Here is a 27,669-nt window from a genome sequence, read left to right on the forward strand (position 1 = left end):
ATACTTTCCAAACAGACCTCCCCCGTGGGGCTCACACCTGTGGAGAATGAGGCAGCATTCTTTTCCCCAGAGTCAGGAGCTGGTTCCCAAACTAGTCCTAAAAGGAGCAGAAGAAACATACCTGCTCCTGCCTTTTATATCCTGAAGCCTGTCCTCAAAAGCTGCCTTGCATGGGGGGAGGTAGATGGGGTGATGAGAGGGTTAATGAAAAGAAATGCCTTGTGACCCCAGGCTTGCCGTGTGACATTTTCCTGCAGGAGTTTATGCCTACTTGGCATCTCGTTTAAACTTGGTTCTTTGTATGAGCAGCCAAGGGAAGACAGTGTGCAGCTTCTCCGGGCTTCCTTCTCCCCATCAAATGCTTTTCCCGTCCATGTAATGCACCTTGGGTTCAGTGTTTGCCCCTTTTCTTCAGAGCTAACCTATGTGTCTGTATCCCACTCCAGGCCATTCAGCTGTTCCAGCCGTGAAGAGATGTTGTTGCTCCAACACCATCCCAGCCCTCGTTGCGGGGTTTCGGGCTGCAAAGCAGGTGGCGGTGCCTCCATTCCCGGCAGGGGTCTGGGACCGCTGGACCCTCCAAGGCAGGCCAGCAGAACGCCTTGCCCCCGGCCCCTGCCCTCAGGAGCGCAAGGGCACCTCCCGGACACCAGGGCTGCACCGCCGAGCTCAGCCCTGCCTGCCCCTGGCCCCTCGAGCTACTGCTCACAGGCCGCCGCCGCCCAGCCCTGCACCCCAGCCGGGACCCCCAAAAATGGCGGCCACTGGCCGGCCCAGCCTCCCAGCCCCGAGCGCAGGAAGGAGGAGGGAGCAGGGACGCGGCCCTCCCCGCCCTGGGTGAAGAGGGCCCACGCGGTCCAAGAGGACAGCCTCCCCGAGGACGGCGCATCGCCTGGGTGCGCGAGCCCCAAGCACTACCCCAAGCCGGAGGCCCTCCCCAGCCCGAGCAGCACTTCTGACCCCGACACGCCCCTCGGGGCCCCGGGCACTCTGGGCAGGGTCTCCCTCCGGATCTCTGGGTCGGCCCCGCTGGCCTCCCTGCCGCCTCGGGAGGACGACGACGACGAGGTGTTCGCGAGGGACCTACGCTCCACCGCCTCTTCCGGCCCCGTCTTCGAGGCGCCGCCCCCGCCCAGCTGGGAAGCCCCGGCCCAGAACCTGGACCGCTTCCCTCTGCCTCCCCCTGAAGCTGTGGGCGCGGAGCAGTGGGACAGCGAGGGCTACCGGGAGCCCCACGCCAGGTGAGAGCAGCCCTCCGCCAAGGTTAAGGGTCTCCCTCCCCAGGAAGAGATTTCCACGCTCCACGCTTCTCACAGCTGCCTCTGCTGGCCACTGGAGAGCCGTGTGGAGGTTTTTTAACAGGAGCCCAGCTCACGAAACTGGCACAACTGTTCCATTTGTTGACCTTGGTGGTCGTCATTTTAGTAGTCCTTGGGCACCGAGGTGTGGTTCATTTCTGTGGATGTGGCAGGTTCAAAGAGTCCAAATAAACAGCATCCCTCTTCCCTGCCCAGAGTTCTGAACCCGTTAAGAAATAAGGCAAAAGAAAAAGGCATTCAGAAGACAAAAAAAATCACTGTTATTACTGAGAGAGCTGATCCCGGAGCATATGGCTTCTATCTGAGTATAAGTGGGCCTCCTGATACTGAGCCCCGAATTAAACAGGGGTGCCCGCCTAGTCACAGGCTGTGCTGGACACACACACAGCAAGCACACGTGTGAACACGCAAGAGCAAGCCTGGAGGTAACCTTACTCTCTAAAGAAAGAGGCTGGACTAGGAATGGGCTATGGTCAGCTTCTCTTTGCAGAGTCACTGTCTCTGTCCATAGGAAGGAATAAAGAGTAAGGCTGAAAGTCATTAACGTTTAGGGAAGACCTCTGCTTGGAAGCCAGGAGAATGAGGAAGAGGCATTTCCCAACACATACTCCCTAGGACAGCACTAAAATACATTGTCTGATAGCACCCTTGTCGTAACTTCCCCTAAACACCACCTGTTCCCTTTCACTACCCTCTGTTCACTTTGATAAAGCTCTGGAATCCGAGAACAACATTCACCAAAACTGAATTCCTGCTACATCTGTTCCCCTTAAAAAGTCACACAACCCCCCTGTGACCAGCTAGTGGACTTAGTTGAAGGCCCTTTTGAACCCTGCCGTTTGTGGGGAATAACAACCCCAGAAACTCCTGATGTGTGTGGGAAGCTGCAGGCCTCGTGTGCAAACGTCTCCCTGCCTTCCTTCACCCTCCTGCTGACTCTTCTCTTAACCACTCTCTTTTAATACCCCAGCAGCTCCGGCAAACTTGCCAAGGTGACAGTTGCCAAGGAAAGGCCCATCCCTGGTGCAGCCCATTTGGTTGATAGTCAGATACTGGCTTCCAGATCCCAAACTTCCATCAAGAGTTCAGAGGCCAATGAGACCAACCCACCCTCCACCACCGGTGCTCCGCCCCACCCTGCCGGGTCTCTTAGCAAGCAGCCAAGCCCAGGGCAGCCACCTTCCATCCAGACCCAAAGCCTCAGCCACGACCCAGTCAGTGGGCCTCAAAGTTTAGAAGAGAATGTCAGCTCTGGCCCTCAGAAGACCTCAGAAGACATGAGAACAGAGGCTCTGGCCAAGGAAATTGTCCACCAAGACAAATCTCTGGCAGACATTTTGGATCCAGACTCCAGAATGAAGACAACTATGGACCTGATGGAAGGTTTGTTTCCACGAGATGCTAATCTTCTGAAGGAAAACAGCATAAAGAGGAAGGCCATGCAGAGAACTGTCAGCTTCCCAGGATGTGAAGCTAAGAGGTAAGTCCCCGGTCATGACCCAAAGAGACTTAAAATTGAACTCCTTCCATGGGGGTGATGATAAGTCTAGAACTGCTTATCTGAGGTTTTCCCGCTTCCAAAGATCCTGACCCCAGACTGACATTCCATCTCAGCCTTAGGGGAATGGCTCTGACCTACCTTGAGTTGTTTGCCCAGCAACAAGTAGTAATAGTAATTACTGTTTATAACCTATCGTTCACGTTCTCTGCGTCAAGCATTATATTCTTTAAGCATTATCTCATTTAATGTTCGCGAGAACCTTCTGAGATAGCTACCAATTTTATCTCCATTTTACAAATGAGGAAATTGAAGCAGAGAGGAATGAGAACCATGCCCAGCTGAAGTCATAGAACATGTGAGTGATGGCGTCTGTGCGCTCTCAGTGCTTATACAGTGCCCTTGAAAACTCAGCACACATGCAGCTGCCCGTTCTGCCAGAGTTGCCCTTACAGAGCCCCATACGGGTCGGTGCTGAGGGAGGGGCAGGTGGAAGTGGTGAGCACACAGGGGCCTCCCCTCGGCCGAGGTGAACATGGTCTTGTAAAAAGCGTGACAGCCTAGAGAAACAGATTGACTTACTCCGCTGACATTCACCTTTGAAGAGGTAGGGTGGGCGTCTGCTCACATCCTGAACATCAGGAAGGGGCTGAACAGGAGAGCGCCCATGGTCTTGTTCAGCCGTGGGCCTGCACCCGAAGCTCCCTGAGCAGCGCGTTTCCCGTCCTGTAACGTGCATCCCAGCGCCTGCCCACAGCCGGTGAGAGGAACGTGAGCCGTCTGTATTTTTCCTCCTTTTGATTTCTCCCGGGTTACTGCAGTATTTTCTTGCATGTTTGATTTCCTTAAGGGACTACTATGGGAGAGATTTAGGATAGTTTTTATTTTCTTCTAAATTTTCAATGAAAACTATATGGATCAACAGTCCAGAGCTCCAGTTAGTGGCTTCTAGACTACATAAAAGCGGAGAGCATTCCATCTGAATTTGGGCTTGCATTTTAGAAATTTCCAACTGATCCTCGCTAAATTACTAACAGGAACACAGGGGAGGGGAGAAAGGAAAGAACTGCGTGGTACTTACAGGCTATCTGATAGGTTATCGGAGGCTCTCCTGATACAAGCCCTCAGCAGTCACCTTGTCCAGCCCCTCCTTTTTCAGATGTGGCAAACAGAGACTAATTGAGGAGTGACTTATCCAGGGTCATGTGTTTAGCAGACACTTCTTAAGCACCTTCAATGTGCAAGGCAATCCACTGGGTACACGAGGGACCCACAGATGAGTTTCTGTGGATGTGCCAGTCGGTTCACCACGGGTGGTTGTCCTCCAGTCACTCGCTATGGGAAGACCAAAGTAATTTACAAGTACATGCTTAGAAAAGCATTTCCTGGCATTATCCATGAGAACCTAGGTTTAGAAGTGAAATGGTCATGTAGCTTTTGCAGCACTGAGAGCTTCCTAAGGAATTGCAAAAGGATGGCATCGCCATCTTCTGGTAAAGATGAGCATTGTCCTTGTTGTACATGAGACTGCGCCAATAGCCACTGTGAGGTTTAATCAGATAGATGTCCCAGAAGCCTATTTGTGAGGCAGTGAATATATGTTGGGGGGGGGGGACTATATCAGAAGACCTTTTCCCCATCTTTTCAATTAACTGGATTAATATGACTGTATTGTTTAGAGGAATAACCCCAGCAAGCGGGAAACTAGTAAAAACACCTTTTTGGTGGTTCTTTATTCCATAGTAAAATGATGGTCTAGATGTTAAACAATGTCACAAGATTACCTCTCCTAGAGAACCTAATTATGTCCATAGAGTCATCTATTCAGTGAGTAGGGCTTTATCTATAGAGTATGAAAGGCGGCTTGACTATAGTAAAACAAAGAGCATAGTTATTCAGGTTCCCAACTTCTAGTTTGTTCTCCAGCCTTGAAATCCCCCTGCTGTGTAATCAGTGAGTAGATTTTACATCTTGGCATCCGTTCACTGTTGACCAGCAAGCTCCAAATTCCAGGCTTACATAGAGCCTCAGGCTTACATGAAAAGGAAAATTGGTAGGTGTCCAAACAACAATTACAGTAGACATCAGAAACATTATGGGCAACATGGAGGAGTAGGAAATAATTAACCTAAAACCTGAGATTTGTGCAGCACCTTGAAAATACTTTCACAGTGACTAAGTCGAGGCTCCCTGTTGTCTTTCTGTGAAACAGGGAGTCAGTATCATTCACAAAAGGAGAAACATGCAGAGAGGTTAAATGTCCGTAGTCCTGACTCCCACTCCCCTTCCCAATATTACCCTTGGTGGTTTTCCATCCCGAGTATGCTGGCTTCAAGAGCCCCACACATTAGTAGGCAGTCACTAGTAAATACCTATTAGTCCATCCTAACTTCTGGGAAGATATCGAATATAATTTTTTTACACATTTCCGAATGGACAAACATATGGTGAAATTAAGCTGCGTGTGGCTGTACTTTTTGTTCTTTCTGACCCAGGAGTGAAGACAAGGAAGCAGCGGGCATGTTGGTCAACTGTCCTGTCTACTACAGTGTGTCTGCTCCCAAGGCCGAGCTTCTGAACAAAATCAAAGCTATGCCAGAGGAGGTGAATGAGGAAGAGGAGCCGGCAGACATCAACGAAAAGAAGGTAAGGAAAGAAATGGGGGGCTTCCCTGGTGGCACAGTGGTTGGGAGTCCGCCTGCCGATGCAGGGGACACGGGTCCGTGCCCTGGTTCGGGAAGATCCCACATGCCGCGGAGCGGCTGGGCCCGTGAGCCATGGCCGCTGAGCCTGCGCGTCGGGAGCCTGTGCTCCGCAACAGGAGAGGCCACAACAGTGAGAGGCCCTCGTACCGCAAAAAAAAAAAAGAAATGGGGGCCTTTGTTCTGCTCCCCCCAGAAAGATAGTCGAGGTCCTAGCAGGGTTATTGGCCCCTTACAGCAGGAGGGGAAAAGGCCTGTCACATCACCAACCTCGCCGGACCATCACGAGATTCTCGACTTGCAGGGTACTTGGAGCAATTGCCTCACAGCTCTCCTGTTATTTTTTTTACAAATGACAAAAGTGAAGGTTAGAGGGATTAAGGTATTTCGTACAAGTCACATAGCTGCTTCCTGGTCTAACACAGGGACCCCAACACCGTTCTAAGCAGCTGACCAGCCAATGTCAGTGGTCTGCATAATTTTCATTTCATGTTTCGTGGTCAAAAGGAAAACTAGAAAACCTAGAAACTCTAAGGAAAGAGAGACCGATTGTCAAAAGACACTTCCAAGAAAAGGAAGTGTTCCTCTTTAGATTTTCCAACTCTCTTTGTCATACCTCAATAAACAGCTTGAAAGCACAGTATTGGAATTTAGTTGTTAGCATTTGCTGCTCCTACAGAAATTTTAAATGTAAAGCATTTTAAGAATGATCATACGCCATGGAGATCTAAGCCTGGCTGTGCCCAAAGGGGAGAAAGTTCTTGCCCGGCTGCTTTCCCTACAGCCCCAGATGGGTCGCCTGCCACTGTGCTCACAGCTCTTCATACAACTCAGGCCTGCATGCTGAAAAGGAAAGGACTCTGTTAAAGCTTGCCTGATGCTGAGCTGGGAATGTAAGGGCTTCTCAGTGGTGCCAATTCCAGGAGAAACTTTCTTATGTGATTCTGTTTCATTTATTCTATAATATGTTTCCTAAGTTCTCTTGTTTATGTGTTGGAATGAGACCACAGGATATAGACTGTGGGAGCAGGGAGCAATGGGGCAGGAGGATTGAAGGATTTTAGAAGCACCTCCGTCAGTGGTATTCTTCTCCCTTCTACAGTCCCAGCCTCGTTGGGCTCACAGTGCATGGCTGACATGCTGATACGATGCAGCTGCTGTTCGTAACGCATGCTCTCCCAGCCCAATTTCCCCATGTACACGCCTGCTTCATAGCACGCCTCCTGGCTCCCACTTAATGGGATTGGGGGGAAAAACCACATTGCTATAGTCTGTCTATATTTATCCCAGAGAGGGAGCTATAATAAACACCATTGTAAGTACCAAGTTGCCAGGACATCTTTTTTTTTTTTTTTTTTTTTGCGGTACGCGGGCCTCTTACTGTTGTGGCCTCTCCCGTTGCGGAGCACAGGCTCCGGACGCGCAGGCTCAGCGGCCATGGCTCACGGGCCCAGCTGCTCCGCGGCATGTGGGATCTTCCCGGACCGGGGCACGAACCCATGTCCCCTGCATCAGCAGGCAGACTCTCAACCACTGCGCCACCAGGGAAGCCCTGCCGGGACATCTTTAACTGAACATTTTACAGTTTTTTGTTGTTTTGTTTTTTGCACGTAGACGTACCCTGCTCTACAGTAGCAGTGTGGCAAACTACTTGTTGCTTTTTCCTCCCCATCTTAATTTTACTTTTTAACTGCTTTTTCATCACTTTATTATCACCCTCCCACTCTGAGGATTATGTGGCAAGAAGTATTTTTAGCCTGAGAACATGAAGGAATAAGAGGATTAGTCCTCACAGGAAATGACAGTAGGTACCATTTGTCAAGCATTTCTTAATCCCGGATGTGGGCTATGGTTTTTTTACTTAGTGCCTTATTACCTTCTTTACACAAAACTGCTCTGACGCCAATATTGTCACATTTTACGCTGAAGTAATCAGAGTGAGCCAGGACAAGAGGAGAAGGAGGGGACACTCAAGACATAAGGGAACAGCGTGGGAGAAGAGGTAGTTGTGTGAAAAAACATGGAGAGCGCATGTGTATTGAAGAAAGATACTTCCAGGAGGTCTGATGTTTGGGAATATATTATAAAATAAATTCTCATGATTAAATTAGAAATTACCAAATTTAGAGAATAACAAAGAAAGGCCATGAATGGCAGGAGACAAGGCTGGGGGGATCCACGGGGGCAGGTCATGGAGGTCACGTGGGGCTTTGTCTGAAATGCCAAAGAGTTTGGATTCTACCGTGTGGTAGAGGAGAACCCTATGAGATTTTTTGTTTTAAGCAACTACAGGTTTATTAACGTGTAATAGAATTTGTGTGTCACTTGCATTTACATATCTGATCTGGAAAGAGAGAAAATATGCAGGCTTTAATTGATGTTGTTGAAGGCATCTATTAATATATTCAGTGTGAAGTTGAAAATGCAGTTCTCTTCGCAAATGCAGTTCTCTTCCCTAAAGCTTGTTAGTTCTCTAACAAGCTTTTATTTTCCCTAAGGATGGTTTTAAAACATGATGCTTGGTCAAGATGGTTCTAAGGCAGAGTGTAGCCTTCTACCAACTTCTGCAAAGTAATAATTTGTTGCCTAATGTTTAAAGTTAGTAAACCTAAGATGTATTTCTACGCGTGAAACTAAGAGTGAATGGAAACTAGAATCCTGATTTATTAATATTTTGAAACTAGCATTTCCAATCAGTTCTACTTTAATATACTTTTTATTTATATATCCTAGATGATGAATTGTAATATTCCAAGTAAATATAAGTATTACTTAAAATATAAAACAATCACTCTCTGAACTTCTGACATACATAAAATCTAAAGACAGTTTAATACTTAGGGCTTTCAATTCTTTGGCTAAACCCTGCCATATCTATTGGGCAAAAATCTGCTTAACCAGATCTCATGATTCTCTATTCTGAAGGCCAAAAGGCTTTGGCTTAGAGACTTAGTGGAATATTTCAAAAGGCAAAAAAATCTGTTATTCCTCAGAACTGGCTTTCCCCAAGAGATCATTAGTGACCCACATGGTTCTCAGCTGCCTATTTCCGTCGCTCTTGCTTTATTCTTAAAGTTTTCCTCTGGTCTGTCTTCTTTTCAGCCTGAAAAACTTCCTTTAGCATTTCTTTTTTGAAAAGAAAGCAGCATTTGTCTGCTGGTGACAAATTCTTTTAGTTTTCTTCATCTAAGAATGTCTATATTCTGTTGTCATTTCTAAAGCATTTTTACTAGATATGGAATTCTGGGTTGACTATTCTTTTTCTTTTAGCAGTTTAAAAATGTCCCACTTCTTGCTTCCATGGTTTCTGATGAGGAACGCACAGCCGTTGAATATTTGTTCCTCCTATATGCAGTGTGTTGCTTTTCTCTGGCTGCTCTCAAATTTTTTATCTTTGATTTTCAGCAGTTTGGTTATGATATGTATGGGCCTAACTTTCTTTGATTTATCCTGTTGGGGTTTACTAAGCTTCTTGATTTCTGTAAACTTACGTCTTTCACTAAATTCAGGATGTTTTTAGCCAGTATGTCTTCAAATACTTTTTTACGTGCTAATCTCTTTCTCTCCTTTTGGGACTCCAGTGACACAAATGTTAGACCTTTTGATATTGTCCTGAAAATTTCTGAAACTTTGCTCATTTTTTTTTAGAGCTTTTTTATTTTTGATTATTTATTTATTTTGGCTGCGTTGGGTCTTTGTTGTTGCACGCGGGCTTTCTCTAGTTGCGGCGAGCGGGGGCTACTCTTCATTGCGGTGCACGGGCTTCTCACTGCGGTGGCTCCTCTTGTTGCGGAGCACGGGCTCTAGGCACGCGGGCTTCAGTCGTTGTGGCTCGCAGGCCCTAGGGTGCGCAGTCTTCAGTAGTTGTGGCATGTGGGCTCTAGGGTGCTTGGGCTCAGTAGTTGTGGCGCACGGGCTTAGTTGCTCTGCAGCATGTGGGATCTTCCTAGACCAGGGCTCGAACCCGTGTCCCCTGCATTGGCAGGTGGATTCTTAACCACTGCGCCACCAGGTAAGTCCTGTTCATGTTTTTTAATGTTTTCTGTCAGTTCATTCAGATTGGATAATTTCTATTGATCTATCTTCAGTTTCACTGACTTTCCTGCCTCTATTCTGCCAGTGATTTTTTTTAAATTTTCAGATATTATAGTTTCCAGTTCTAAAATTTCCATTCATTTTTTTGTAGTGTCTGTCTGTTCATTTCAAGAGTGTTTACTTCCACCATGGAGCATAGCTACAAAAGCTATTTTAAAGGCTTTTATCGTCCCGTTTGGGTTATCTCAGGGTTAGCACCTGTTGGTTGTCTTCCCCTGAGAGCTGTTCACATTTTACTGGTTCTCTTCATGCTGGGTAATATTGTACCTGAACATTTTGAGTGTTATGGTGTAAGTCTTGGGTTCTGTGAAAATCCTCTGAAGAAGGTTGATTTTTTGTTTTGTTTTAGCAGGCAGCCTAGTTAGGTTCAGGCTACAAGTTCTGTCCCACCTCTGGCTGTTGGTTCCAGTGTCAATTCAGTTTTCAGAGCTTCTACTGCCTTATATGTGACTGTTCTACACAGGCACCTTCCAGGGCTGAGCCTGGGACTTGGGTGAGTTGTTCTGTCACAGTTCAGTTCTCAAAGCCGTTGCCGTGCTTCTTTGGGTCTGTCCCACACACGTGCAGCTTGAGGGTGAGCCCGGACCTAAGGCAGTTCAGACACCGAATTAGGGGGTCTCCTTTTCCTGCTCTCTCCTGTCCAGTATTCCACCTGACCCCCCCACCCCCACTCCCAGCTCCCAGCGGCCCCTTTACCTGGGCCTCTGGCTAGAAATAGGACAAGTTCTTGTGGTGTCACGGCAGCCTGCACGGCCGTGCCGTTCTGCATAGCTGGGACTATCCTCAGTAGAGAAAAATAGTGCGGATTCCCCTCACACTCTTCGGTCCATGGGGTCGTTGTCCCCGTTCCTCTGGACAGAAAGAAGGGTGTTCTCTTGGGGTGTTAAGTGCCTGTGCCACCACTGCACAGTGCACTCTGCAAGGAGAGTCACTTTGGGGGGCAGGGCTGGGAAAGGGGGGGGAAGGAGAGAGGGAAGAGGAAGAAACAGGATTCCCCCACCTGCTTTATCTCACCGAAAGCAGCATTTTTGCTGCCACACCCTCTGTGCAGTTCAGCATTGAGGCTATTTCCAGGGCAGAACCAGAACATAAAAGGGGGAGAAGCAGGAAACTCACCCCTGTTCTGGGTCGTACTTCAGGCGTGGCTCCCCTCCCCGGCGCACGGCCACAGCTAACCTTGCAGAGCCCTCTTCACGGTCCAGGGGTGTTCGCTGTAGGAGGGAGGGGAGAGAGGCTGGCGTGGGCTCCCGCCATCTGGCCACCATCAGTCCCTCTCCCGGGGGTTTACCAGCGGGGAGGGAGATGCGTTGGATATACATTTAGGGAAGCTGTGCATGCAGCAAGAGACGGGAGGAAGAGAGGGCAGTGGGGAGGGAGGTACAGCCGCCTGGGCCAGGAAGCGACGAGGAGGGCCTAAGGGAGCTGCGGTAGGAGCAGTGAGAAACAGATGGATTTAGGTTTTTTTTTAAAGGAAGCGAAAGAGACAGAATCCGGTAGCAGATTGGACACGGAGCATGGGAGAGAGGAAGGAGGAGGGCTGGCTCCCGAGTTCCTGGCCTCGGTGACTGTGGTACCAGACATAGGAAAAACAAGGAGGTCATTCGGGGAGGGGGGAGGATGTTTTGTTGAATTTAAAGAAATTTAATAACGTTTCTTGTATGTCAGAGATTCCTGTCACCCAGAACCAAGAGACTGAACAACTTTCTGGTCACAAGCCTTCCCGAGAGGAAATGAGAACCACTCCTGACAGAGAATGTGCTAGAGAATATCTGAAGTGGCAGTCAGGCCCCCACAACCTTTCTGCTTTGATAGGTCCCACAACGTGGGATGCAGGTTTTCTCAGGACAGAAACTGCCCCTGACTTCTCTACGGGGTGAAATGCAGCTAAAGAAAACAGTCACATGCTGCTGCCTGGGTCCTCACACTGAATGTCTTTATCTGGTCCCAGTTTTTACCAGCTGGAGCCTGAACTCCACTCTGGCCCCCAAACCCTAGCCATGCGGCTGAGGGTCCTGAATTACTCTGTTGAGATCAAGACAGGCCATCCGTCGAGGCCAGCTGTGTGTGTAGTGATGTTATTGGCAACCCTGTGAGCACAAGTCCTCCCAGCAGAAGACAAAGCAGTGTTGGGGGGAGAGGGCGGGTTGGGTATGTTCCCCTAGGGGCATCTACCCAAATGACTGGTGTGTGTTCTTCCAGGTGTTGCCTCATCTTAACAATAACAACTTGGATGTGTATAATACTTTTGTAATTTCCAGAGTGCTCGCACACGCTTTGTCTTAGCTGAGCCTCACAACACTCCTCTGGGCTGTTTTAATGTAGCGATCAGAAGCCTGAACCCTGCAGCCGGAGGACCTGGATTTAAAGCCTGGTGCTGCCGCTTTCTAGCTGCCTGGGCTTGGGCAACTGACAGAACCTCCATCCGCTTCCCTTTCCTCATCCGCCAAAGGGGGATGATAACGGTACCCGTCTCATCGGGTTGTTGTGAGCAGTAAGTGACCAGGAAAACACCTAAATAGTGCCTGGCACAGACAGAGGGCGCTGTAACTAAACATTATTACTAGTTTTAGGCAGGCATTAGGATGCCCTTGCAGTGGATGAGAAGACAGACGCAAAAGGTCAGGGGACTGGCCTGCCGGTGAGCTTTCTGTCAGCTGGGTCTCCTGACTCCTGGGCCAGTGTTCGTTTGAGCTGGTACTGGAGCAGGGAGGAGGTGGGACAGGACCCAGCAAGATTTCTGCATGCAGATGGTGGGGTGCGAGGGAGGCTCTGTTAAGCCATGTTTACAGAGAGAACCCTTGTAAGTAGCAGCTCACGTAGGGTGAGTTAACAGTTTCTGCCAGATAAGAAGTGGATACATGGCAGTGATTTTGCAAATTAATTAGCTCCTGAGAGACTAATAAGTTAGTTATTTTTTTAAATCGAAACACCTCTTCTCTCTCCCCATTGAATTCTATGGGTGTAAGTTGGTAGTTTTTTCGTGTTTTTTTTTTTTTTAAGAGATCTGCCTGACATAGAAATGGCTGTTTAACACAGCGAACTTTCCCTTGCTGCCTTCAGTTACTCACATCCCTCTTAACTACATTTTAAAATCCAAATCTCCATATTTTAAGGGCTTGGTAAATTTGAAAAATTCAAATACCATCCGAATGTACAACCTTTGAGCCAGGAGTGACTGGTGTGACTGCTCAGTAATACTGGTATTAGCAGATATGCCGAGCTGTGATGTATGACATTTACAGCCCAGCCAGCAAGCTTTCGGAAGTCAGAATGCCACAAAATGTATATTGGTCCTTCCCACAGAAACCTCCCTGTATCACCCCTAGACATTTTCATCTTACTCTGTCCTTCCTTGTCCCCTGAAGCCCAGAGTACACATCAGCTCCTGTACAGACAGGCTTCTGGTTCTTCTGCCACTGTTGATGTCTTTGAAAACCAAAACAGGGCAGGTGCCAAGCGCTGACCCCGCGGTCCTGGGAGCGCACAGGGACCACTGCACCTGCACACCTCGTGTCAAGGGGGTAACGGCCAGCACATGCTGAGGAAAGAGACAGCAAGCATCCAGACTAAAAGCAGCTCCTCATTTCTGAAAAAGATGGCAGAGTAGAAGGATGAGCTCACCTCCCCTCACGGAAACACCAAAATCACAGCCAACTGCTGAACAGCCATCGGCGAAGAAGACTGGCACCTACAAAAAAAAAGATACTTTACGTTCAAAGACAAAGAAGAAGCCACAACAACATGGTAGGAGGGGCGCTTTCACGACATAATCAAATCCTATACCCACTGTGTGGGGGACCCACAAACTGGAAAATAATTATATCGCAAAGGTTCTCCCGTAAGAGTGAGAGTCCTGAGCCCCACGTCAGGCTCCCCGGCCTGAGGGCCTGGTATCGGGAGGAGGAACCCCCAGAGCATTTGGCTTTGAAGGCCAGCAGGCTCGTGTGCAGGAGCTCCACAAGACTGGGGGAAACAGAGACTCCCCACTTGGAGGGTGCACATAAGGTTTCACGTACACTGGGACACAAAACAGAGCAGTACTCCACAGGAGCCTGGGCTGGATCTCCCTACGAATCTTAGAGGGTCTCCTGGGCGGCAGGGGTCAGCTGTGGCTCACTGCGGGCAGCAAGGACACTGGTGGCAGCGGTCCAAGAGAATAATGATCAGCCTGAGCTCTCTGGGAGGTCGCCATTTTGGCATCAAGACCTGGTGCTACCCAACAGTCTACGGCCTCCAGTGCTGGAACACCTCAGGCCAAACAAGCAGCAGGAAAGGAACACAGCCCCATCCACCAGCAGATAGGCGGCCCAAATGTGTAGTGAGCTCACAGCCACCTCTACACGCCCCTTGACATGGCCCTGACCCAGCTCCCCCCACCAGTGGGCAGGCACCAGTCCCTCCCGCCAGCAAGCCTGCACAAGCCCCAGGACCAACCTCATCCACCAGACGGCAGACACCAGAAGCAAGAGGAGTTATGATCCTGCAGCCAGTGGGAAGGAGACCACAGATAACAGAAAATTAGACAAAACGAGACGGCAGAGAACTATGTTCCAGACAAGGGAACAAGATAAAAAAAAAACCCACAGGAACAGCTAAATGAAGTGGAGATAGGCAACCTGCCTGAAAAAGAATTTAGAGTAATGATATCAAAGATGATTCAAAATTTCAGAAAAAGAGTGGAGGCACAGATCAAGATGAGACAAGAGACGTTTAACAAAGAGCTAGAAGATTTAAAGAACAAAGAAACAGAGACAAACAATACAATAACTGGAATGAAGAATACACCAAATGGAATCAATAGCAGAATAATTGAGGCAAAAGAATGAATAAGCGTGCTGAAAAACAGAATGGTGGAAATCACTGCGGCTGAAGAGAATAAAGAAAAAATGAAAAGAAATGAGGACAGCCTCAGAGACGTCTGGGACAACATTAAACAAACCAACATTTGCATTATTTGGGTCCCAGAAGGAGAAGGGAGAAAGGGCCTGAGAAAATATTTGAAGAGATGATAGCTGAAAACTTCCCTGACATGAGAAAGGAAGCACTCAAGTCCAGGAAGAGCAGAGAGTCCCATAGAAGATAAATGCAAAGAAGAACATGCTCAGACACATATTAATCAAACTGACAAAAAAAGACAAAGGAAAAAATACTAAAAGCAACAAATAACATACAGGGGAATCCCCATAACATTATCTGCTGATCTTTCAGCAGAAACTGCAGGCCAGAAGGGAGTGGCATGATATATTTAAAGTGTTGAAAGGGAAGCACCTACAACCCAAAATACTCTACCCAGCAAGGCTCTCATTCAGATTCGATGGAGAAATCAAAAGCTTTACAGACAAGCAAAAGCTAAGAGAATTCAGCACCACCAAACCAGCTTTACAGCAAATCCTAAAGGAACTTCTCTAGGCAGTAAAGAAAAGGCCACAACTAGAACCAAGAAAATTATGAATGGGAAAGCTCACGGTATGTAAAGGCAAACATAAAGGTAGGAAATCATCCACACACAAATATATCAAAACCAGCAATCGTGAGGAGAGTACAAAGGCAGGATATCGGAAATGCATTTCAAATTAAAAGACCAGCAACTTAAAACAGTCTTGCACATATATAGACTGCCATATCAAAACCTCATGGGAACCACAAACCAAAAACCTACAGTAGATACACACACAGAAAAGAAAAGCAATCCAAACACAACACTAAAGATAGATATCAAATCACAAGAGAACAAAAGAGGAAGGGAAGAAAAAAGACCTTCAAAAACAAATCCAAAACAATTAACAAAATGGCAGTAAGAACATACATGTTGATAATTACCTTAAATGTAAATGGATTCGATGCTCCAACCAAAAGACATAGACTGGAACGAAATAATGCCATTTGCAGCAACATAGATGGACCTAGAGATTATCATACTAAGTGAAGTAAGTCAGACAGAGAGACAAATATCATGATATCACTCATATGTGGAATCTAAGTTTTAAAAAATGAAACAAATGAACTTATTTACAGAACAGAAACAGACTGACAGATATTGAAAACAAACTTACGGTGACCAAAGGGGAAAAGTGGGGGGAAGGGATAAATCAGGAACTTGGGATTAACATATACACAGTACTATATATAAAATAGATAAGCAACAAGGACCTACTGGTATAGCACTGGGAAATCTACTCAATATTCTGTGATAAACTATATGAGAAAAGAATCTAAAAAAGAATGAATATATGTATAACTGAACTACTTTGCCATATACCTGAAACTAACACACCACTGTAAATCCACTATACTCCAATAAAATTAAAACGAAAAACCAAAAAAACCCAACATGGTCTCCAGAGGAAAGACTGAATGGGCTAGACTCTGAACCTGATGGCTGTTCAGCTGTGTCAAATTCTTTGACCTGTCCTTACCCATCAAACCCTGCTCGCTTGGTGGCTGCCCTTCCAGCACTGCTGACCCATAACCTTTAATTAAAGCCAGGACTTGGACATTTCAAGGATATTATGAACCCCTAGATTGAAGGAGCCTGAGAAAATTAGTGCACCGAGTTCAGTGGAAACTCAGGAAGAGTTCTCCCCCCTCTTCACCACTCACCCCATGTGAGGACAGACTTACCTTTACTGGTTTAAGCTCATTTGCAAATTAAAAATCATCACATCTATTTCTTAAAATGCCAGCTACTGAGAGCCATAATGAGGATTTTTTAGAATGGAGTTCCTTCCAGAAATGACACAATATTAGTTTCAAAAGAAGTCGTATTTATAGGAATAACGGAAAACATGAAGCTGTTGCTTTCTTTTCTTTCTACTCTGGTTTTTTTAATTCCTTTTGTAGAAAGTATATTACTCAAGATGTGAGGTTGAAATGGATCCCAAAACGTTGGAATAAGCAGAAGGCCTTTTCCTGAGGTTGAAGTGATAAGAATGTTGTTGCTTAGTTAACTAGCTCTTGGATTTGGCATAACCTGGTTTTCTATAAGAAAGTACCCTCTGGTAACATTCAGAGTGGCAAGCCTAGGAAATGCAAGCTACGAGGCTTAAAATCTCCTGGGCTGACTTCACGTAGATGTCAGTCTCCCTCATCGTCTATCTGAAAGACAGGAATGGTGACATTTGACTTGTGGAACCCTGTCCAGCAGGGATATTGGGAGATGTAACAGCAAGTACTATTTATTTTCCCTCCTTCTCTCCATTCCAGTATCCCTGTCATTCTCTTCATAGGAACAGAGAGCACAGTGCAGATCGTCACCCCCGCTAGGCATTTTCCTGGAGGTATCTAGCAGGTTATTTTGCAGGCAAATACCATAGCTGCCAGCCAGAATTGTTGTTTAGAAAATGATGAGTTTTCCAGGGGAATATAAGGAAAATTAAACAATATTCTCTCCCACCTGCATTTTTCTGAGCTCAGACTCTTCAGTTAAGGAATAATATATACTGTACATTTTTTTTCCACTATTAAAATTGTCTTTTGTATCCACTTTGTCTTAACTGCTTGTAGAAAGCCAAAGATTATAACCCATAATGAGTCGGTGCAGCAGATGGGAATGTTTTAAGCCCCCTTCAGTCTCTGGGATTAGGCGAGTTGAGAAGACAGTAAGATGTCACCATTAAAGCCAGAACTTGAACATTTCAAGGACATTGGGAACCTTGCTTAGTTGAAGTACCTCTGGTAGTCCAGCTCCAAGGTGGGGGCAGATGGTGGAGAAATAAATATTTTCCTTATCATTGTGATTATTGTATTCTCTGATGCACATGTTGAAGAAACAGTACACAAAGCTGTCAGTACCCTTCAGTTTGGTTATTCAAAAATATTTCTTTTTCCCTTTTTTTCTTCCTTCCTTTAAAATGAAGATTTACTCTAACATAGAAATTGTGACCCTGTTTTCTTCCAACTGAATTCACACAGCTTGGGTTTATGTACACACACACACACACACACACACACACACACACATACAGATTTTGAGCTGGAACCTTGTTAGTGGTAAAGAAGTAGGTTTTAACCAAAAAAAGATGATGTTCTTTTTCCCTATGGCTACCTCAGGCGAAGAGAAAAATGACTAAAAAGCCATGGAGTCTAATTTCTCTTGCAACAAAGTAAGAGTAGATGCTTCATACAAATGAAGTCAGAGTTGAAGCCATTAAGACCTCTGCTTCGTTCCTTCAGTCAAGCACACTGGGTATTTGTGTAATCCTGTTTCACAGTATGGAGGTTTGTAAGTAAGGTGGCAGATTACATAGCCCTGCTCACTGGAGACTGTGGGTGCAGGACAGAACAAGGGACTGAATTCTGAATAAAGGTCTCATGAATATTTACAATGGTTGCAAGGGTGGCCCCAAAGTCAGGCTGCCTGAGTTCACGGCAGCCCCACCCACCAGCGTAGGTGTCTTAGCCTCACTTCCCCTCCCTAAGTCAAAGTTTCCTCGGCTAGCGCACTATGCAGCTAAAGTAGTATCTACTACAAGACAGCTGGGAAGACCAGGTGAGGTAATCCACGGACTTCCTCGCAGTGTTCGGCTCATGGTATTTCCTCCATGAATGGTATCTGTGACTAATACTCAGCTCTGTGATCTTAGGCAATTCCCTAATTCCTTTGACTCTTGTCCGCTCCACTCGTTAAACAAGAATATTTACCCTGCCTGCCTACGGTATTGTTGTGAGCATCAAATGAGAACACGTATTGAAAAGACTTTTAAAAGTGAGTAGTTAACAAACCAGTTGGGAAGAGAGCGCTGTACACAGCACGACACAACTGGAAAACATTCCGAGGCAATGTGTAACCACACATTGGCCTGTGAGGACTGAACAGGTTCAGAGAAGGCAGTTGTAGACATTCAGGGAAAGGAAGGAAGACTGTGGCCTTATGTTGGGGGCGGTCCACGCAGAGTGGAGGGGGGCCTCCAGCTGAGCCTCGAAGACGAGACAGGAAGGATGCAGCTGGGAGAAGTGGATCCTGCCCTCACTTACCAGTCAGCTGGCTAAGTTTTGCTATGCGTCTCCTCTCTCGTTCCAGGCGGAGTTGATTGGAAGCCTCACCCACAAGCTTGAGACCCTCCAGGAAGCCAAGGGGAGCCTGCTGATGGACATCAAGCTCAATAACGCCCTGGGGGAAGAGGTAGAGGCCTGGATCAGTGAGCTCTGCAAGCCCAATGAGATCGACAAGTACAAGATGTTCATCGGGGACTTGGACAAGGTGGTGAACCTGCTGCTCTCCCTCTCGGGACGCCTGGCCCGCGTGGAGAACGTCCTCAGCGGCCTTGGTGAAGACGCCAGTAACGAGGAAAGGGTAGGCCGCCTAACAATTCCGCTCAACACTTTACCTGCCCGAGCCCATGTACCCAGAGAAGCATGATTAGACAGGAGCCTTTCTAGAGACGGTCACCATCTCTCCGGGGCAGGGAGAGACCCCAACGTACAGGGAACAGAGGAGAAGGATCTTGCACGCCAAGATGTCCTGCCGACCCCTCAGCCTCAGGGATACTTAGGAAAGTTAAAAATGTGGGTGCCAGAGTTTCTTTCCTTCCTTTTTATCCCAGAAAAAGGAAAGGTAAAAGCATGATGGGGGTTGACATTAAAAAAAGGGAGAGGGATAACACAACTGTTCGGGATGAGGACAGGGCTCCCGGGAATCTGCAGGCGAGGGGATGCACCCGCTGTGTCCGTGGCAGCCCTTACCGGAATAACTGGTAGTGACAGCAGTGGCGATCCCAGATAGAATCTAAGTCCTCCCTCTGGGTCAGACGCTGTGGGCTTAGACACACTGTAGGTGCAGTCTCATAGAATCCTCACAACGGGCCAGTAGGCAGCAGCACCAGGACAGGAGTCGTCCTGCTGCAGCCCCCAAGCGTTATTCACCTCACTGAACTTAATTCCAGAGCTGCAGAGCATTCCTCATGTGCTCCTCTGTACAGCACATATTTACTGAGCATCCGGTACATGCCACTTTCTGATCTAGGCGCTTAGGATACTCTGTGAACAAAGCAGTCAGGTCCCCACCCTCGTGGAACAAACTTACCAAGGGAGGTCAGGTGATCAACGTAGCTATTTTTCATATACGTGCCGAGGGGATGAGCGCTGCAGCCGTCAAGTGGTTCCTTGGCTTTCTGGCTCCTTCTAGCTACAGCTCTCTCTTTCAGTGCTGTCAGGGATTTCCCAGTTATTCCTCCGAATGTACTGCATTAAAAGGAAAGGTGTCTCTTGTCAAATAGATTTTTAAAGGACTGAAGGAAGTCTAGGTGGTAAACATTTAGGAATGTGACTCAGCATCCAGGAACTTTCTGCAGCCCCTCTCCCGGCGAGTGCCCTCCTCGTGTAAATGTTCTGGGCCTTCACTTCCTCACCTACAAACCGTCTGACTGTGTTTGCCTCAAAAGTGTTGTCCTTTCCACCTTCCTTTCATCCAGAAAGCAGCTAACAAGAACCTGTCAGATGCCAAGTGCCCCGCGTGCTAGGGCTGAACGCTGCCTAAAAACAGGCCCGCCTTCAAGGAACTCAGCAGTTAGTGAGGAAAACCAACGTAACCAGTGTAGAAGCGGCAGTTGTATTTAGTATGCTGCAGCACAGCGATAAACCCAGAGCCATGAGAGCACCCCTCATGCGGTGTGGTGGGGTCAGGAAGGACTTCACACAAGTGCCGCTTGAATGGAGTCTAGGGGACTTTCTTAATTCCAGGTGGGCTGAGAGGGAAAGGGCTTTGCCATTTAGGAGGAATGTCATGGACAAAGTCCAGACACCATGGCGTGTTTAAGAATTGGCTTACATGTGGTTGGTATGTCTAGAGCAGAGTGCTTCCTTGATTTACTTGTTTTTAAGGGAGACCAACAAGGGATAATGAAGCCACTGTCCCCCCAGGGCTAGCATCAGTGGGGAAGCCATCACTACCTCTGGACCTGGAGCAGCAGGAGGAAGGGGCCCTTATCAGAACTCTAGCTGTAGCTGACCTGCGGCACTGAGGCCTGGGTGAAAAGTTGTAGCCACCACCCCCTGGCAAGGAGGGAGCCAGGGATAAAGGCCTCAATTTCTTCTCCCTCCCAGCTTCCAGCCTCCTGCCCATGACTGCCACTGGCCAAAACCAGCAGCCAGCAGGGTGCAGCTTCCCTAGACATAGAGCAGGGCAGAGGAGGGTGGATCTGAAGGGGTAAACAGTATCCAGTGCAGAAAATAATCACAAAGACATAAGGGTCGTACTTTAGACTTTAGCCTGTAGGCCTGGAGAGCCATGAACTAATTTCGTGACATAATCAGCCTGGGGAGGGGTGAGAATGATGTTACAGTTGGGAGGCTTATTGTAATGGTCTAGCCAGATGGGTTTAGGCTGTTAATTTGGGCCATTGTCATGGAGATAGAGAATAGGGAGTGACTTAGAGAATGAGTTTGAATTAGCAGGGCGTGTTAGATGAGGGGAAGGATAGAACAGAAGGTAATTCCAAGTCTCCTGTTCGGTCGCTTGGGTGGATGCCACAGATATCTGAGCTAAGCAATACTGGAGCAGTGCTTACGGGAAGATAAGTTGAATCCAGTTCTGGAACCACTCAGCACTTGAATGCACGTACACGCTCTCAAGTACATATAAGTGCTTGGTCACCTGCAAGATACATCTGTATTCGTTTTTATGATTATTAGTCTTTGTTAAATAAAAGTGTAAATAGGAATAAGGAAAGGAAGAATAAATGGTTCAGTAAATGCCAGATTCAGGATTATAGTTACCAATGAGGGGAGGAGGGGCATCGGGAGAACTATATATAACGCTTCAACTGAGTATTTTGTTTTTAAACTGAAGCAAATATGAAACATGTTCAAGCTAAGATTTGGCACTGTTGATGATGGGCACACAGATCTTATACCATTCTCTGTACAATACTGATGTTTAAAATATTTCATAATTTTTTAAAGGTGAGGAAGAGGTTCTCACTTTTTAACTTACTTCCCTACAGTATTTTGAAGCATGTCTTCATTGCAAATTCAGTCCCTAAGGGTTTCTTTTTTAGGTGTGTTTTTCTGATTAGGAGAAGGAAGCCTATGAAAATGGAGATATTTGTAAGATTAACCTATTAACTTTGCACTTTTCCTCTAGGCGTTATTAGGTAAGACCTGACAGGCCAGTTCAAGGGGAGTTTAGGGCAGAGACACATGAGCCTTTCATAACCCTACCTAAGCTAATCTGTGTTGAGATATCTATTTAAATATTCTTATTTCTTGATTAATTTCCACTTTAAAGTTTCTCATTCACTTTAGCCTGAAGAGTCTGGTTAAATGTAAAATTTTTAAAAATTTTAATGACATTATATGTCAGCGTGTTGAGTAAAAGGCCACATTACAGACTTCTATAAGGTCTGAAGATAATACGCTGTCTTCCCATTGGGTCTGTATGAGAAACTCTCAGAATATGAAATTGCCATCATTGCCAAATAGAATTTCTCTCATGTTAGATTCAGAGGCCGGAAAAATGGAAACTGATTTTTTCGGAGATGGTAAATATGATGTTCCCATTGTTGATAATGGATTGGGGCAGAGGTTCTCAAACTTTAACTGCAAAGAATCGCCCGAAAGGCTCCTTCAACCACAGACCCCTAAGCCCCACACCTCCAGAACTTTTGATTCAGTAGGTGGAAGGGGGCCTGAAATTTTGCATTTCTAACAAATCCCCGGGAGATGCTGCTGGTACCCACTTTGAGAACCACTATAAAATGGAAATACTTGTAAACACTCAAGGTACCTTGATGACTGGCTTTTTTTCCCTTCAGTTGTTTAACTGTGGTAAACTACATATAAGAGTTGCCATCGTAACCATTTTTAGCTGTACAGTTCAGTAGTATTAACTATATTAACATTGTTGTGTAACAGATCTCCAGAACTTTCTCATCTTGCGAAACTGAAACTCTATACCCACTGAAACAGCAACTCCCCCTCCCTTCTCCCCTCGCCCAGAGCCTAGCAACCACCATTCTGCTTCGTGTCTCTATGACTGTAGACTATTCTAAGGACCTCATATAAATGGAATCCTGATTGTTCTTCTAAGTCTAGAAGCCTTAAAGTAAAGCCAGTACCCCAGCCAATTTTAACATAATCTCTCAAATTAAAGCCGCCACATGACTTTATAAGTTAGAGAACCATATATCTGCAACGTAAGGGTAATGAACTGATTTTCAAATGACTGAGTCTCCTTACTTCAGATCGACAATCAAAATAGAAACTTAGACACTGCACCATCCTGAAAAAGGTCTCTCTGCGGGCAGTTCGGTTCTTTTCCCCGTTCTGCTGGCCCTTTGCTGATCTGCTTGTTTCGCCCTGGCAGAGCTCTCTCAACGAGAAGAGGAAGGTCCTGGCTGCGCAGCACGAGGACGCCCGGGAGCTCAAGGAGAATGTGGACCGGAGGCAGCGCGTGGTGCTGGACATCCTGGCCCATTACCTTTCCAAGGAGCAACTCCAGGATTACCAGCATTTTGTGAAAATGAAGTCGACACTCCTCATCGAGCAGCGGGAGCTGGACGACAAGATCAAGCTGGGCCAGGAGCAGGTCAAGTGTCTGCTGGAGAGCCTTCCCTCGGATTTCGTGCCCAAGGCAGGGGCCCTGGCTCTGCCGCCAGGCCTCGCCAGTGACGTGACTGCCGTGGGAGGGTGGACTGTCAGTATTTTTCCAACAGTAACCTCTCCACTTTAACCTCTTCTCCAGGACCCAACGAAAAGCCCACCCCTTCTCTCAACACTATTTAATCTGAAAAACGTTTCAATACAAGCCAGCCTTTAAACTCTATGGGTTATGGGGGTTTTTCTGGATAAAAGGAAAAAATTCCATCCAGGAAAAAGCCTGTCTTTTCCTTCTCGCCCTTCATGATTGATCTGAGAGCTTGAATGCTGCTGGGAACTTACCCCTTTCTGTTGTCACTTCGTGGTAGAAAGAAAATTAATGAAACTGTGCGAACTGATCGGAGGGTGTCTGTTTAGTTTTCCACAGGCTTGAGGCAACATGGATAAGTGCGTGTCACCCTGAGGAATGTACCCACAGTGGCCTTCCCTGCTTGTGGGCAGTGTATCCTGACGACAGGTACGCGTACTTAAGGGTCTGCAACATAAAGCCTTAAAGAGAAACACACACAGGAGAAAACTGTCAAACCTTGAACGTTGTTATTTATATTTTTAAAAATGAAAAAGATCATTGTTTGTGTGCTAACCACTTACTTGATTCTGTTTTGTGGTGGACGTAGACGGTTACATTTGAGCTTTGTATTTTGTGAGAACCTTAATGAAACGAAGAATTCCAAAGACAGTCACATTGAGTGTGGAGACTTTTTTCTTAAACTCTCAACAGTGAGTAGACCTTCAGTGCTTGTCTTAAGCTGAGTATGGGGGAGCCCCGGCTGCCACTGCTGCCAGTCTTCATCACTGTGCTCCCACAGCAGTCGGGAGCACACACGCCTTCCCAGGAAGAAGGCTTTATGCAGCATGGCGAGCGTATCCTTTCCTAGTGCTTCCTATCATTATCACTGGGGTGGAGAGAAAGCTAAATTTTACTAACAAGGACAACTCTCCAACCTGTTGATAAGGAGGCCGGAACCCAAGTCAATTCAAAACTGAATTCATGCTGTCCTCCTATACGAGATTTGAGCTAAATACAACTTCTTCGGTGAGATATTTTAGCAGGCTGTTTTAATGATGCTTTTCAAAAAAGTTTCTTTTCCTAAAATGTCAAAACTTATCAACTACATTTTCACTGAAAACTCCCTCCTTAACCTCTGAAGACTGATTTTGCACTATTCTGCTTCAATAATAACATCTGAGAGGGTACTCGAGAGCCCAAGATGTAAATATTATTAAAATATAGAGAGTGGAAGATGGAAGGAGATGATGGGCCAGCGACCAGGCTATGTTGTCAGCTGCCGGAGATGGCAACAACCCAATACTTTAAGCAGGTGGTGAATCCCAGGCTGTGCTTTAGTTCTGTTGTTGTTTTTACATGTGTTGAATCCTCGGGGGGGGGGGGGGGTGGCCAACTGTGCTATTTGGGCTACAAGTACTATAGCAGCCAGTCCTAGAGAACTGGGAGAGTAAAGTTCTTAGGAGGGTATCAAATGCTCGTTTTTCTTAGTACATTTTAATTAATGAAAATTTTCTGGTTAAGAACTTCAAAAACGTAGTTTTGACCCCCAATACAGATGTATTTGATGAACTTAGAATCACTAGGCCACCCACAGATTTCTCATGAGCCATCAGCAAAAGCCATTGCTTCATTCTTCGGAGGTTTTACACCGTCAGACTGCATTATAAGACGGCACCTTGGTTTCCCAGGAATGTTTTCAAAAGCTTCTCTCTTACATCCATCTCCCAGGGAATCAGTAGAACCAGGGACAGCATTCAGTAGCCACACTGCATGGTCATTTTGAAGTAAAGAAAAACAGTACCTCCAACTGACTCTTCATCAGACTTAGGCCAACACAGGAGCCTGAGATCACCTCCAGTCGGTGTGTCTTGCTGATACGGAGTGGTTTCCCTGAGGTCAGAGCAGGTTGAAGCTAGCCAGCAAATGTCTGCAGCAGTTCTTAGTGAAGTTCCTCAGGGGATTCTGGGGCTCCCAATTCCCAACACTCTTCTAAATTATCCTTAAGGATCTGACTGGGAACGTTTTACACATTCAGTCCTTTTCATCACTTTTCTAATTTATACATGTCAAAGTAAGTGACCCCCCCAGAGAAGAGCAGGTGATATACTGCGAGGCACCACAAGCACCTGAAAGCTACGATGCTCTGAGGATAGTTACCCCTTCTTTTGCTCCATTGAAATGTTGTTCTGTTACGTGAGATGAGTGAGGTACCGAGTAGGACTGTGAAATATAATTCTCAGGCGGATGTGATATTTATCACAGGGCTTTTGACCTCTGTGCTCTGATGAGAAGAAATCACTAACCTAATTTTCATCGTTAACTTTAACTAGATAATAAGCCTATTCTTGATCCCTTTCCTATTTTGCATTCTTTCTCTACTATTAAAAAAAATTATTAAAAAAATCATCCGTAGTAGAAGCCACCTTTTCCCTCCGAATAGCATTCTCAGCCAAAATCATGGGCACAGCGACCACGAGCAAGTTGTTGGTCAGGATTGCAGGACACGCATTACATCGCCAGGAATGTCCGTTCAGTCAGTAATCGTCCCAGTGGATATGATCCTTTCAGAGATACCACGTCCTGTGAGAAGTCAGGTGGGAGTGGGATGGCCTTGCTGACACTCAAGAATCCTTCAAAGTTCCAAGAAAGGACAATGTCCTACGACGTAACTGGGAGGCTTCCAACTTCCTGGGCCCCTGGAGAAGTTCCTGGGCTTGTTGCTACATGTTGTCTGACTCAGCCTTTTCTCATGCTGCTTTGCATCTTGCGGTGGCTGCTCGAGCCCAAAGAATGCAGGGAGGGTCCACAGTCAACGCGTCTTGAGTTTCTCCCAGAGGCACTGTCGAAACCAAACATTTTTTTCCTTTGCTCCAAGGGGATCCTTTTATGATGATGAAAACCATCAACTGGTTTTCAGACTTGAAGATTAGCAAGTTTGGGTCAGCTCCCAAGAGTCTGTTGAAATGAGGAGGGAGGGCTTAACTGAGGTTCTTTGGGGCATATAAAGCAGAAACCAGGGACTTCCCTGGCGGTCCAGTGGTTAAGACTCCGCGCTTCCACTGCAGGGGGCACGCCTTCGATCCCTGGTCAGGGAACTAAGATGCGACATGCTGCAGGGCATGGCAAAAAAAAAAAAAAAAAAGATATTAAAGCAGAAACCAGCCTGGGAAATCCCAGTTTTCCTATTACTCCGTTGTTAATATCTGATCCAAAGTCACTTCTGAGTTTGATAGATCAGTCATTCCTAATATGAGTTGTACCGCGAAGTTTGTTTTTTATTCAAGCATCTTTTATTAAAATATTGGGCTTTTTTTCTGGATAACTTGAAAAATGTTGGCTTTTTATTCTTATATGATGCCAAATTTTTCTCTTTAGTTTAATTTTCTATGATATTACTGGCTTTATTCTGTTACATTGGAATTATTTTTCCTTTCTTAGAATAAAATGAGTTTTATTCACCTTACTGCTGGGAGGAAAAGGAAGAACTTGAGCGAGAAATAACTTCTCCATCTCCAGCAAGACGTGGCCAGGTGAATGTGAAGGGGCCTTTCTACACAGAAATAGATTATTGGGGCCAAGGTATTCACTGCTGCCTGAACTCTCTGGGACAAAGCATGGAATAAAATGATAAAGGCCATTTTGGTATCAGGGACACATGAACAGTGTTCTAGTTTATTCTTATTTCTAAGTGAAACCTTACTTTTCTTAAGGGAGCTCATTCAGACACTAACTCAATCATGGTTTCTCGAAGTACAGTCAAGGTAGCATCTGCATCAGAGTAACGGGTACTTGTTATCAAAAGGCCAGTTGCTGGGACACAAACAAGTAGGCTGGGAATCTGCATCTTAACAAGTCCCCAGTTTATTCTGATGTACTCTAACATCCAAGAGCCTCTTACCCCTGTCGTTTGTACAGTTTTTATTGTTAGGATCACAGTTAGACTGGCATGAATGTATATCATAATAATCCCAGAAATTCAAAGCCCTGTCACATTTACTCTCATTAACTACATTTTTATGAGTTAATACTGTCCCCACGATTAAATCATCCCCAAGGTTGTGATATGGGTTCCCCCCCAGCCCTCGCTCACTCTCTCCTAGATCTGTTTTAAATTTAAACAAACTAAGTACTTATTCAGGCTAAGTGCACTAATTATTTCTCCCCCAAAGGAATCAGCTTATCAAACAATGTCAGTAATCTGAAGTGCTGCCATGATACCTGTACTCACCTGAAATCACGACTGACCTTTGCAGTGGGGACCGTACTCAGATTTCTGTGGCTTCATCACTAGTCTCGTGCTACCTATGGGTTAGAATTTCTCTTGGCTTGGATCTGACAGTCTAGGTAATGAAACAAAAATGTGTTCCTTTCCTTTGAGAAGTGAAAGGAGCCACCAACTGATTTTAAAAGCCTAAAATCAAAATTAGGAAAAAAGTTGTGGAGAAAGAAACT

At 46.2% G+C, this 27,669-nt stretch overlaps 1 protein-coding gene across 4 annotated transcripts in view; it reads left to right on the top strand.

The window, feature by feature from the left end:
• The window catches only part of SHROOM3 (shroom family member 3), a 317,982-nt gene extending 291,562 nt beyond the window's left edge, over positions 1 to 26,420 (top strand). For all 4 annotated transcript variants that reach the window (XM_067736314.1, XM_067736316.1, XM_067736315.1 and 1 more), the window contains 5 exons: positions 447 to 1,241; positions 2,290 to 2,799; positions 5,313 to 5,463; positions 18,634 to 18,906; positions 22,915 to 26,420. In XM_067736314.1, coding sequence (XP_067592415.1) covers positions 447 to 1,241; positions 2,290 to 2,799; positions 5,313 to 5,463; positions 18,634 to 18,906; positions 22,915 to 23,280 — 2,095 coding nt within the window. In that variant the 3' untranslated portion in view covers positions 23,281 to 26,420. The remainder of the gene's footprint in view (positions 1 to 446; positions 1,242 to 2,289; positions 2,800 to 5,312; positions 5,464 to 18,633; positions 18,907 to 22,914) is intronic.
• Positions 26,421 to 27,669: the final 1,249 nt, after the last annotated feature.

The sequence above is a fragment of the Pseudorca crassidens genome, chromosome 4 (assembly GCF_039906515.1).
Source record: "Pseudorca crassidens isolate mPseCra1 chromosome 4, mPseCra1.hap1, whole genome shotgun sequence".
NCBI classification, from domain to species: domain Eukaryota; kingdom Metazoa; phylum Chordata; class Mammalia; order Artiodactyla; family Delphinidae; genus Pseudorca; species Pseudorca crassidens.